Source organism: Octopus bimaculoides, chromosome 9, assembly GCF_046866305.1.
Source record: "Octopus bimaculoides isolate indiv1 chromosome 9, ASM4686630v1, whole genome shotgun sequence".
NCBI classification, from domain to species: Eukaryota; Metazoa; Mollusca; class Cephalopoda; order Octopoda; family Octopodidae; genus Octopus; species Octopus bimaculoides.
In genome coordinates, this window is record NC_142936.1 from 71347769 (window position 1) to 71361983 (window position 14215).

Below are 14215 nucleotides of genomic sequence, written 5' to 3' on the forward strand. Positions count from 1 at the left end.
AGGTTTTTAAGTAAGTCTCTCCTCTCAAAACTGTTGACCTTGTGCCTAAATCAGAAACATTTGTCTTTAGTTACACTGAAGCTATATACACTTCATCTTGAAACTCATAGTTTTGCTTCCCCTTTTTCAAGTCTCATTTCTAGAATATATCTTAATCATTTCTAATGCCGGGACATTTCTCTAAATCCTACTCATAGAACATTCTGGCTGTGTACAGTGTCTTTTGTTTTAGATATTTTTTTGACTCAACTGATAGGCAATATTTTGGTACGATCTCCTTTGGTAATGTTTGTACTAGCAACTTTAATTAGTTCTGTACTATCAATTTTTATTTATAATGTACTAGCAACTTTTATTAATTCTGTACTAGCAATTAATGCTATTCTAGCAATTTCAGTTAATAATCTGCTAGCAATTTTAATTAATACCATACTATTAATTAATGCTGTACAAGCAATTTTGATAAAATGCTCTACTGGCAATTAATGCTGTACTAGCAGTTTTAATTATTATTGTGCATGCAAATAATATTAACATACTACCAATTTACATGCTGTACTGGTAACTTTAATATTATACTAGCAATTTTATTAATGGTGTAAACTATAAACAAAACTGCAGTTATTATACAGAATCAGATCTTATCTTGTACCATTTGTTTTGATTGCTCCACCTGCACTGATTGACTACTTAAATAAGTCGTCAAACTGTTTCAGTTGCGTTTTCACTTAACACTTTACACTTCTTCAAGAATCCTCCGATGTCACCATTTTATCTTGAATTTCACTATTTCAACACACGCAACACGTTTTTAGCATATTTTCATTGAAATATAAATGTTTTGTTTCAGTTAATTTTGAATATGATAAAGGCTTTGATTAAACTGAAGTTTGGAACATAAATGAACTTAAAATTTCAATGGAAGCTTTTCATTTAGATCATTTTAACCTCTTTGTTACCGTATTTCTTTTGAAAAACACTGCCTTTGTTTGAATTTATTTTGAAAATAATGAAGAATTTAATAAAATATCTTTGTTGTTACTGAGTTAGTGTTTAGAACATAAATTAACATGATATTTTGATCAAAGGTTTTAATTTAGATCAGTTAAAAATAGTGAATTTGTACTGTAGAACTGGGGTTAGTTTTAGGCAGGTTAATATCAAATGGGTTAACCCTTTAGCATTTAAACTGGCCATAAAATTTTACCTGTTTTATGTTCAAAGTGGCCAGATCTCTCTACTCAAACCTACCTTACAAGGTCATTCAAAAACTAAACAATTAGACCATCGAAATGTCAAAACTATAAGATAATGCATAATCAGTTCAAAACAAGGTAAATAAATAAGCATTAAATTTGACAGGGTAACCTGAATGCTAAAGGGTTTTTAAAAATGTATGATTGTGAAGTATAATGATTTTTAATATATTTTAAATATTTATCGTTTTTTTTCTTGTCTAGGGTGCTTCATTAGGTAATGTGGTAACATCAGTCCCGACTCTGGTAAATACTAAATCAGTTGAAGAGTTGTTTTCCTATCCTTTTCATGATTTAATGGTTTGGGCTGTTCTGATGAAGCGACAGAAAATGGCTTTATTCATGTGGCAACATGGTGAGGAAGCTATGGCTAAGGTAAGTGCTTACTGTGATCGTTATCTGCTAATTAACCACCATATTACCAATCATCTTAGTCTTGTATCAGTTAATCTGTGCCGGAGGACATTTGCCCAAGAGGAAGCATAATGGAACTAAAACTGAAATCCCTGTAGTTGCAAAGCAAATTTCTTACATGCATTTAATTCCTCCTTTGAAATAGAATAGCAGTATTTCTTGTTGCTTCTCTAGGACATAACCAATAATCAGTTATGACCAAACGTACATATTGAGACATTACATCATGGTATCCTTTACAGCAGTCCTTTCAAATTGTAATTATTATTGAGCCATACCTTTACATAATGCATATATATATATATATATATACACACACACACATACATACATACTTACTTGGAAATGGATGCATGACGTTCAATCATATATAATAATGTGTTCAGCCCTGTGTGGCCAATAAAGAAAAAATATATATATACAAATATGTACATACATATATATGTATATATATATGCATATATGGGTACAGGACATCACAAAACGTAAACTATGAAGTACGAAAACAACAAGAAATACACATATGTATACTAGCTGGTGTACCTGGTAATTCCCAGGGGTAAAGATGTTCTTTTGAAGCGCCTTATTACTTTGATATGAGAAAGCAATTTCATTATAACTGCCACAAAAGGTGTATATTCCGTCACAAAAAAGTACAAAAAACTGTCAGCTGGAGGAGGAAGAGATTGTTGGAGGTTGGCAAGAAAGATTGTCGGAGGTTGATGAGAAAGGTTGTCAGAGGTTAGCAAAGACATCTGGGAAATGTATAACTGCTGTCATTCACAGAAGAACTACTGTTTTACCATGAGAAATGCGCTGTTGAAGTATTAAGTGAAATTTGGCAATCGAATCCACACTATGCCTGCATGAAGCCACTACAAATACATTGTGGAATAAAAAATTTATCTACTCATAGAAAAAGTGTAATTGTAAAATTGCAGAATTATCGGAGTAATGGACATTCAAAAAAGTATGTATGTTTAAAAATGTATGAATGAAGTCTTTAATGTTTAAGATTCAAATTAAGGAAGTACAATAATAATGTTTAGCAGTTCAAAACTGTGAGTAGTGAAATGCAGAATTAGGTCGGTTGGTCATGAGAATCAAATATTGATCGCTTCGCTAAAAACTGCAGGCGGTATGGGTTATTTCTCTTGAGTTGTTTAACTAAAATATTAGTAATATGTAATAGATAGAAGGATCCATTGGAGAGGCCCTATTATCGATTTTTTTTCAATAATCTAAGTATGTCATGAGGTTTCCAGACATTAGTTCTACTCACGTGTCAAATAATGTGATATTTATAAATATAAGTATAAAAATTAGAAATAGGACACAAAAAAATCAATATTCAAAGTAATTGAACATGAACAATGAAATGGGTTACTTCCCTTGAGTGTTTAAAAAAATATTATGCAGGTGCTATGGGCTGTTTCTCTTGGGTGCTTTAAAAAAAATTAGTTATATGAGGTAGATATAAAGGTCCCTTCCAGGGGCCGTATTATCGATTTTTTTTCAACAATCTAAGTATTTCATGAGTTTTCCAGACATGAGTTCCATTCACATGTCAAGTTTCATCAAAATCAATAAAACGATGTAAGAGGAGTCAGCTAATAACGCCACCAACAAATACACACCGATTTTCCACATATGTAGTAGATATATATACACACATACAAACATACTTTTATTAAAGCTGAAAATCTGAAGTTTCCATCACAACTGTCCACCGAATGGGAATGTGAAACTCTGAGTAACAGTCTTGTGATAATTTTGCAGCTTTAGTAAAAGCATGTTAACTTACCTTTGGTATTCAAGTACTACTTTTTCCACCTTGTTTTGCACTTATATGCTCACTTGTGTGTATATATATCTATATACAAGGTGCAATGGGTAAATTGTTGCCATTTTATATTTCTAATTTCATACATGCACATTGTTTGTTTTTGATTTTGTTGACTACACAGTATAGTAGGGTCAGTTGGGCACCATCTGTCAGAAAAACAGCACCATGACGCAATTCACTCTGCCAGAAATTTGGAAACAGCATGTTTGTGGCATTCACTCCAGAAGCTCCAATACGAACATTTCGAAGTATTTGGGTGTCAATTTGAGGACAGTGCAGAGGATTTGGAAAGAGTTGGATGAGTCTAATGGTGATTACAAAGGTATGGCATCTCAGAAAACTCACTCTGCTCATTCTGATAAGAAAAGAACTCCTGAATTTCTTGGTAAGATCCAGGCCCTGATTGACAACGATCCTTCCAAATCAATCAGGTCCATCACCAGGGACATGGGAGTGTCTGAGTTTCTTATCAGGCAGGTAGTGTATGAAGACATTCAGGATTCCTCATACAAGATGAGAAAGGACCAATTTTTATCCCAAGCCATCAAGGACAAGAAGAAAGATCGCGCTATGAAGCTTTTGAACAAATTCAAGGATACCCTCCAACCGAAGATGCTTTGGTTTTTTCAGATGAGAAAAATTTCTGCCAGGATCAGATGGTGAACACACAGTACAACCGTTGGCTCATTGTGTCCTCAAAAGATGTACTGAGAGTGATAAAAATCAAACATCCAATCAACATCATGGGGTTTGGAGTGATCACTAGTGATGGTAACATTATGCCTCCATAAGTTACGGGGACGTAAACACGCCAGCATCGGTTGTCAAGCAATGTTGGGAGGACAAACACAGACACACGAACATACACACATACATATATATATATATATATATATATATATATATACATATATACGACGGGCTTCTTTCAGTTTGCATCTACCAAATCCTCTCACAAGGCTTTGGTCAGCCCGAGACTATAGTAGAAGACACTTGCCCAAGGTGCCACACAGTGAGACTGAACCCGGAACCATGTGGTTGGTAAGCGAGCTACTTACGACACAGCCACTCACATATATATATATATATATATATATATAGACAAGTTACTTGAAGCATTTAACGAAATAGAAGGGGATATAGCATCATACAACGTGGAAGACAATTGAAGATTTCTGCGGGACAACCTGTTGAAAGCCACCGACCAGATTTGTGGGTGGTGTAAGGTCCCCTCCCGACCCAGAGTAACGTGGTGGTGGAACAAGGAGGTAGACAGGGCTATTAGACAAAAGAAACAGGCTTGGAAGGACTGGAAGAACGGTGGTAGCAGGGAATTGTACCAATGTGCCAGAAGGGAGGCTAGGCGACAGGTTTATTTTAGCCAGAGGGGAAGCAGATAAGGAAAGATTTGCCAATGTTCTGTGCCGTGAGGACCAAAGACTCGAGGTATTTCGTGTTGCAAGACAGTGTAGGAGAGAGAATAGTGATGTTGTAGGAGAGAAATGTGTTCGCATGGATGATGGTACGCTTGCACTAAATGAGGATGCAAAGAAAGAGGTCTGGAGATGCCACTACGATAGATTGCTTAATAAAGAGAATGAATGGGAGAAAGAGAGCCTGCCGTATGTCGACCCAATAGAGGGACCAGCTATCCGAGTTGATAGTACCAGGGTAGATAAAGCAATTAAGAGTATGAAGACCGGGAAAGCCCCCGGCCCATCAGGAATCACTGCAGAGATGCTCAAAATATCTGGCAGTGTTGGCTATAGCCTAGTCACCCGTATTACGAACCAGGTGATACACGAAGGAGTCATACCCAATGACTGGTGTAGCAGCATCATAGTCAACTGCTACAAAGGTAAAGGTGATGCTTTAGATACAAATAATTACAGAGGCATCAAGCTGTTAGATCAGGTTATGAAAGTTACAGAGAGGGTCATAGCCCAACTAATTAGGGAGCGAATCAATTTAGATGAGATGCAGTTTGGGTCCGTGCCACGTAAAAGCACTACTGATGCCTTATTTCTAGTGAGACAGTTGCAGGAGAAATACCTAGCTAAGGATAAACCTCTGTACCTGGCTTTCGTTGACATGGAGAAAGCCTTTGACAGGGTCCCCCGATCCCTTATCTGGTGGTCAATGAGGAAACTTGGGATAGAAGAATGGTTAGTGAGAGCTGTGCGAGCCATGTACAGAGATGCTGCCAGTAAGGTGAGGGTTGGAAATGAGTACAGCAATGAATTCCGGGTAGAGGTAGGGGTCCACCAAGGTTCCGTCCTCAGCCCCCTCTTATTTATCATAGTCCTCCAGGCAATCACAGAGGAGTTCAAGACAGGTTGCCCCTGGGAGCTCCTCTATGCTGATGACCTTGCCCTAATTGCGGAGTCACTATCAGAACTAGAGGAGAAGTTTCAGGTGTGGAAGCAAGGTCTAGAATTGAAGGGCCTTAGAGTCAACCTAGCTAAAACCAAAATCCTAATAAGTAGGAAGGTAGATAAAACACAAACCCCTTCAGGTAGATGGCCCTGCTCAGTATGTAGAAAAGGAGTAGGTAGTAACTCTATAAGATGTACCCGGTGCAAGCTATGGACACATAAGAGGTGCAGCAACATCAAAGGCAAGTTAGTTTTTGTTTGTGGCAGATGTTCAGGTGCAATAAAGACTGTAAACAAACAGGAAACAACTTCTATCTCATTCCAGGGTGAAAAACTAGAGGTAGTCGATAGCTTCCGCTATCTGGGCGACCAAGTTAGTAGTGGGGGTGGGTGCGCTGAAAGTGTAGCTGCTAGAATAAGAATAGCCTGGGCAAAGTTTAGAGAGCTCTTACCCCTGCTGGCGACAAAGGGACTCTCACTCAGAGTAAAAGGCAGACTGTATGACGCATGCGTACGAACAACCATGCTACATGGCAGTGAAACATGGGCTGTAACTGCTGAGGACATACGTAAGCTCGCAAGGAATGAAGCCAGTATGCTCCGTTGGATGTGTAATGTCAATGTGAATACCCGTCAGAGTGTAAGTATCTTGAGAGAAAAGCTGAACATTAGAAGCATCAGTTGTGGTGTGCAAGAGAGACGATTGCGCTGGTATGGACATGTGGTGAGAATGGATGAGGATAGCTGCGTGAAAAAGTGCCACACCCTAACAGTTGAGGGAACCCGTGGAAGAGGTAGGCCCAGGAAGACCTGGGCTGAGGTGGTGAGGCAAGACCTTCGTACATTGGGCCTCACCGATGCGATGACTACTGACCGAGACCTTTGGAAATGTGCTGTGCGTGAGAAGACCCGGCAAGCCAAGTAAGATCGTTGCCAGTGCCCCTGGACTGGTTCTTGTGAGGGTGGCACATGAGATGCACCATTTTGAGCGTGGCCGTTGCCAGTACCGCCTGACTAGCTCCCGTAGGATTTTCGAGCGAGATCGTTGCCAGTGCCCCTGGACTGGCTTGTGCGGGTGGCACATAAAAGACACCATTTCGAGCGTGGCCGTTTTCGTGTGGGTGACACGTAAAAGCACCCACTACACTCTCTGAGTGGTTGGCGTTAGGAAGGGCATCCAGCTGTAGAAACTCTGCCAAATTAGACTGGAGCGTGGTGTTGCCATCCAGTTTCACCAGTCCTCAGTCAAATCGTCCAACCCATGCTAGCATGGAAAGCGGACGTTAAACGATGATGATGATGATGATGATATATATATATATATGAGGGAGTGCTGGAAAGCTCCCGGCTTTAAGGGTATTGTGAAAGCCTGGTTAGAGGCCCAAACTTCTGAGTTCTTTTACAGGACTTAGAAAAACTGAAGGATTGCTGCAATAAGTGTATGAATCTGATAGAAGAATATGTTGCATAAAATCGTAATTAACTGATCTTTTACCTAAAGACAAGAAGTTTTAAGCACCCCCTCCCCTCGTATATATACAGGTGTTATTATGCCTTAAAGTCTGACTTGATAAACAAAGAATCTAATTTGGAAAGCAACAATGCTTCAAAATGGTAAAACTGTTCTGTTATTATGTATAATATTTTGGTATTCCTCTCTGTTTTATTTTTTAGGCTTTGTTGGCCTGCAAGCTCTACAAGGCAATGGCACATGAAGCTGACCAAGATGATCTTGAAGTTGACATATCAGATGAACTCAGGAAATTTGCTGAGTAAGTATATGTGTTTGTGTGAATGTATATGCGTATTTATTTGTGTTATATATGTCGATGTGTCATGTGTATACGAGTCCGTGCTGCTGGTATGGCTGTGTTGTTAAGTTTGTTTCCCAAGCATGTAGTTTCGCGTCCAGTCTTATTGTGTGCCTTCTACAACAGCCCCAGGCCAAGCAAAGTGAATTTGGTATACGACAACCAAAAAGGTCCCATTGTATGTATGCATGCATGCACGCATGCACATGTATGTGTGTGTTTGCACATCCTTGTCTCGACATAGTGTGATAGTTATAAATGAGCATCACCATCATTTAAGAAGTGTTCTTTCTTTCCAATCTTCCATGAAAACATGGAAAAATATTTTCTTGCTTGGAAAGAGATGGTGGGAGGTGATAATAGGAAGGGCATCTGACTACTGAAGTCACTGCACAGTATCGTTATATGCAAGAGAGACAACTCTACCTTGGTCAACTTGCATTAGTAGGGGAGGTAACTTTTTGGTTCTCATATTCTGTGCTGTTGTTTCTGCTTTATTATCGAAGTCAGCTGGTTAAAGATGATCTAGGATATAGTTTTAAATATGGCAACAACTTGAGATCAATTGAGATTTCAGGCTGAGAGATATCACAGTCTGTTTTAGGATATATAATTGTGGTGCGATGGAGGAAGAAGACAACAAGAAGCAAAAGGACAGAATGAAGCGTTGGACCTTACCTTGCCGACCGCAGCGGGGTACACGAACGCTCCTAATCAGAACACGTCTTTCTCGTAACGTCGCTGTTTTCTCACTGGCCCCACGTGCTAGCCTTCGACCGCGTGTCGCCGACTTCCGATCTGACCCTTCCGGTCTGGCTTCACCTCAACACATAGCTCGTCACAGCCCATAACACCACACGCCCCCCCTGATCTATAGATCATTCAACCGGCTCTCCCACTCACTCCTTGCTCCCGAACTACCTTAATTGGTTTCATAATCAGCCAACCAGGGAGGAGGGCACCGCTCCCTCTGTGGTCGCTGTGCGACCCCGGGACTGGCCTGAGTTCCTGGCGCGCTGCCTTCATCATCTTGCCTACTGCTGCTGTCTTCATCATCCTGCCCACTGCAGCTGGTTCCATCCTCTGAAGCACTGACAATCTTCCGCACATCCAAAACATGGCGTGGCATACCATCGACTGAGACATTGTTCTTCGAATTGATGGAGGTTATAGTACCTTTCCCCCATTGTGATGTGCACCGTGCATTTGGGGGTTTTACCCAAACTTTTTCCCCGATCTGCACGAAGGCGTGCTCTTCTTCTCCCCGGAGTCGCATTGATGCAATACACGGGTGCCTCCACTCGTACCTGAATATTGCCCTGTGTGGCACCGACTCCTCAGCCTGTCCTGACCTGGGCGACATATTATACCAAAATATGGCCTCGATTGGCGAAATGCGACCCCTCTCTGCCATGGTCTTGATGGTACGATGATGCCTTTCCACCACTCCATTTCCACTTGGCCGGTATGCCGCCCTGAAGAAGCGGCTGACTTGCCACCTGTCAAGAATTTCTTTCAGTGCCTCCAAGCGAAATGCAGTGCCATTATCCAGCAGCAGATCATCCACGGGACCTCGTTCCAGGAATATCCCATTTAACAATCCTGCGATTTCCTCTGCAGTCCCCGTCTTCATCTCCCTCCATATGGCCATCCGCCCCGGTCCGCAGTCAACCATTGAGAGGTACATCCCCTGCCGGTAGTGTGTTACGTCCACTGCCAGTCGTTTCCAGTTGTGGGCCACTGGAATACTTCCCGCCTCATGTACGCCCGGAGCAGGGTCAATAGACTGGCACCTGTCACAGCTGCTAACCACTCTCTGCACGCTCTGCCTCGTTATCTCGGAGTCAACTTTCCTGGCGAGGAACAACGTCCTGTCCACTCCCATGTGATGCATGGTATGCAGTCTCCTCAACTCCAAGTCACTCAGACAGCATACTGCAGCCAGAGCCCGCTCCGCATCCTCTGGCACCTGCAACCAAGCTCACTTTACCCTGGTTAGGACGTCTGCCCTGTTCTTTTCGGAAGGCACAAAGATTACGCTCAGCTCCAGATCGAACTCAGCGGTTAGCTCCCGCAATATTCCCAATCGGCGCTTTACCAGCATCTCCGCAGCCCCTTTGGTTCGCACCCTCCGCTCATCGGTGAGGACTGTCGTCACCCAACCAAGCACAGTGGCCGAATCGGTTCTAATCTCGATGGTGCACAGCCCCCACTTCAAGGCCAGGTTCACCCCCTTCAGCATGGCATCCAACTCCGCCACGTTGATATGGTTGCAGTCATCCATTTTCCTGAGCCAGGCTGCATCTTCCACCATGGTGCCTCCCATTTCCAAGACGACCCCTATTGCGATGCTACTGGCGTCACACCAAACGATCCCACTTGTTGATTTGGGAACATACCAACTGCCCCTCACTGGATCCTCTGCTCTCACTCTGACCAAGACTTCCTGCATCATGTCGGTCGTTTTCTCCCCAACTCTGTCATTCCACTTTGCTCCTTTGGCTCGTCTCTTGATGAAGCTACATGCTGTCCGAAGCCATCCTGCAACCGGGTAATGTCCCACCAGCTTCCCGCACACCGAGAACAGTTCCTGCCTACTCACGCTGGTGCCCAGTTCAGGGATCTCGTTTCCTCTCCGGAACACCAGCTCGCCCAATCTGTCTTTTTGTAGCTTCAGCCCCAGCGCAGCTCCCCCCACCATCGACTCAGGCGGCTTCGCAATCAGCCCGAACCTCTCCAGGTGTCTCACTACTTCGGTGGCTGGCACTACAGTCTCGTCAACCAAAATGTCGTCGATGTAGGAACTGGTGGCCTTCCTTATCCTCTCCTCTTTCCCTAGGACGGATTTGAGCACCATTGCCATAATTTTCGGAGCGGAATTCAGCCCGAAACCCAGCCTGGTTAAACAGTACGTCCGGCCCTTGTACCGCACCAGCTGGTATCGCCACAGCTTGTCACTCACACGGAGCTGCAAATATGCCAACTTCAAGTCGACGATCGTCGCTGCCTTGGTCGACTGTCTCCACACACATAACATCTCACCGCAAACGTCTGTTGCCTCGCCTCCCGTGTGGCATGATATATGGTCGTTCAGCTCCCTAAAGTCCAGCACCAGTCTGACTTTACCTTTCGTCGGCTGCACCACCGCCATCAGAGGCAGCACTCCACTCACCACCTCCTCTTTCCACGGGACAAGGACTCCTTCCTTGATCCATCTCTCTACCTCCTCGTCGAACTCGACGCCGGCGTGACCTTTCAACGTATGCTGGTAGCAGCTCACCCTGTTCTTTAGCAGTGGGGGCTCGTCCTTCCATCGCCACTCTATCGTCCACCTCCGACCATCAAACGCCGCCTGAAAATCTTTGTCTTCGATGGTGTAAGCGGCGCTGTCCTCGACGGGGCTCTGCTCTTCCTGGCGGTCCCGACTCACGGCGCACGATGCCCCCATGCTTCCGAACGTGACCTCATCTCCTGCAATCCTACCGCCACCAAGACGGTTGATGGCGTCCATCCCCAATACCACGTCAATCTCATCCACCAAGCGGCCAACTACAATTGCTTGCAGCATTAGCTTTGCTCCCTGCACCTCAATCTGCACGTCAGTAATGCCTTCACAGCGTACCTCTCTTCCGTCGACTGCCCTCACACTGCTTTCTCCACTCCACGTCTCTACCACTCCCGGAGTCATCAGGGTCGTTGTACAGCCCGTGCCCACAAGGGCACGCGACATCTTCCCATCCACTAGCACATCAACAACGGGTAGAAAAATTTGCGCCGTTAATGATCTGAAAGGGAGACCGCTGGTGCAGTAGTCTCCCTTAGACCGTTTCCCTGCAGACATTCGGTGGCTATATGCCCCGTTTCACGACAACGGTAGCAGATGACCTCAGGCTTAGGTAACTTACAGTCTCGCACCATGTGCGAGCCCTGACACCGGAAACACTGACCTTTGAACGGACGCGCACGTTCCTTGTTCGACCCCTCTCCGCCACTCCTTGGCCAGCCTCCTTTTGCTGTCGCCGCTGCTACCAGCGGTGATGACCTACGACAGGAAACTAACATACGAGCTCTCAATATTATATCCGCCATGGGCATGGTACTCACATCCGGCAGTTTGTGCAATTCGACCGACAGGTGGTCAGGAAACCCAGTCACAAACGCCAACTTTACCGTTTGATCCAGCGATTCTCCCTCGTACCCCGCCAGTCTAGCCAACCTCCTAAGTTCGTTGGCAAACACGTCAACCTGTTCGCCGGTCCACCTCGCTCTCCCCAGGCGAGCGTACGCCTTGAACATCCCTTCTGTGAAGGCCTCCATCAAGCGGATTTCTATCTTCTCCGCGCTAACTTGGTCCCTCTCTTCCATCTCTAAAAATAGCGCCAACGCCGGACCATCTAAGTAGAGCAGTAGAAAACTTGCCAAGTCGCATATTCCCTGGAGCTTCGCGACTAGCTTCATCTTCTTTAGCCATGCGACTACGTCCGTGTCGCCGCAAAACGGCTTAATTATGTCACTAGCAATCCTGACTACACTCATAATTTTTTTTTTTTTTTTTTTTTTTTATGGGCCGAAATAGCTTGTGGTGCGATGGAGGAAGAAGACAACAAGAAGCAAAAGGACAGAATGAAGCGTTGGACCTTACCTTGCCGACCGCAGCGGGGTACACGATCGCTCCTAATCAGAACACATCTTTCTCATAACGTCGCCGTTTTCTCACTGGCCCCACGTGCTAGCCTTCGACCGTGTGTCGCCGACTTCCGATCTGACCCTTCCGGTTTGGCCCTTCCGGTCTGGCTTCACCTCTGTTTGCCTCACCCCTCTCCACCTCAACACATAGCTCGTCACAACCCATAACACCACAATAATTATTGAAGGGTCCCTCAAAAATATTGTTAGATCATAGTTGGGTCCCTGGTTTTCTGAGCTTCCAGTTGAAACAGTATTGAGATCAGACCCAAAGAAATACAGACATTGCCTATACTGCTCTTTAAAGTTGTTTACAGTAAGCCATGTATTAGTCCGTTGGATACCATCTGGTGATTTGAGTGTAGCTTTGTATCCTACAATCTTGGAAAGGATAAGTAGCTCGGTTTCTGCAAATGTAGGTGGGTTGTTGAGTGTGAGCAAAGCAATTGTGTGTTTTTTTTCATTCAGTTGTAGAAGTAGCATTGTCTAGACAAGAATATATTGCTTTAATAGTATGTGCATTGAACAGTTTTGCGGTTTGTCGGTCATAATATTAATGACCTTACTATGGATAGATCTGGTGAATAAATCTTTGTCAATTAGACAATGGAAATTTTTTTTCTGCAGCTTAGGATGTTTATGTGGAAATCTGAAATCTTGGAAGATCTTAAAAGGAACTTCTTTCTCATAGTGTTTGGATCTGTATTTCTGTATGGCTCCTTTACCTGGGCATTAACCAAAAGACTTGAAACTATACTGGACAGCACTTGTTTTATGCCATTTTGAATATATCCAAGAAAGATTATCTGATAAGCTTTGCAAAGTACCAGACACCATTAGAGACAAGTTTTTTTTGCAGGATATTAGAAATATAAGGAGGCACTGGTTAGTGACATCCAATGTTGGACACCTCATCATAGTTAAGACTGCATTGCTCACTCTATGAAGACAATATTAGTTGGTTAGATCATAACATTGAATGTCACTGAAGACAAGTGTTACATGACATAGAACATGTAGATGCATGGAGCATTAGAGACATGCAAATTTGTGCAATCTCAACCTGGGGATGATGATAATGTGAAACAGGAGCATAGCCCCAGTTATGGGTTCAATGTATCTGGGTTCGGGTTGAGCTTTGTAAAGAGTTAGCAAACGGCTAAGGGCTAAATTTCACCTCTTTGTCTAGTATCATTTGGTAGCTCAATGACCAGACACATGACTGTTTAAGTATAACCTACAATATTGTTAATAGGGCCCCTCCATACTTCTGTTGATTGCATAACTGCTGACTCTGCCTGCCTGAAAAACTATAGCTTAAAGCAAGACATAGTATCCTTCAGCAGGAAATCAGAAATTATCTCATACTGTTACTATATTTGAGAGGAAGCTTAGTTGTTACAATACAAATTTGGCCATTATATATATATGTGAAGTCACTGATAATGAGTGTACTTCTGTTATGTTGTTTATACATAAGGGGTAGATGTGTTGTAGTACAAAAGTGTATCATGTCTCCAATGAGGTCTCAGTTCATATCTGGCATAAAATGGTGGCATATGGATTATGCTTGTGTGCAGAAGATTGAGACAGGAATAAAGGATATTACCACTTTTATTAAAGAGAGTGTATATGTGTGCTTAGCTAGTTATGACTAAATATGCTATTAATGTACAGAAAGAAGTGTGAAAGACATGACCAAGTCTTAGCACCAACATAAACAATCTACAGAACTTAGGCCACATGCTGGTCTTTATGACTTTTTATTTATGGCATATGTAATGTCATGATTATATAAACATTATGACTCTTAATTAAAATTTTGTA

General features: G+C 43.0%; 1 protein-coding gene across 15 annotated transcripts in view; it reads left to right on the top strand.

Moving 5' to 3' along the window:
* Nucleotides 1–14215, top strand: part of LOC106881649 (transient receptor potential cation channel subfamily M member 3) — a 701312-nt gene that overhangs the window by 616582 nt on the left and 70515 nt on the right. For all 15 annotated transcript variants that reach the window (XM_089357688.1, XM_089357690.1, XM_052970748.2 and 12 more), the window contains 2 exons: nt 1461–1631; nt 7566–7663. In XM_089357688.1, coding sequence (XP_089213814.1) covers nt 1461–1631; nt 7566–7663 — 269 coding nt within the window. The remainder of the gene's footprint in view (nt 1–1460; nt 1632–7565; nt 7664–14215) is intronic.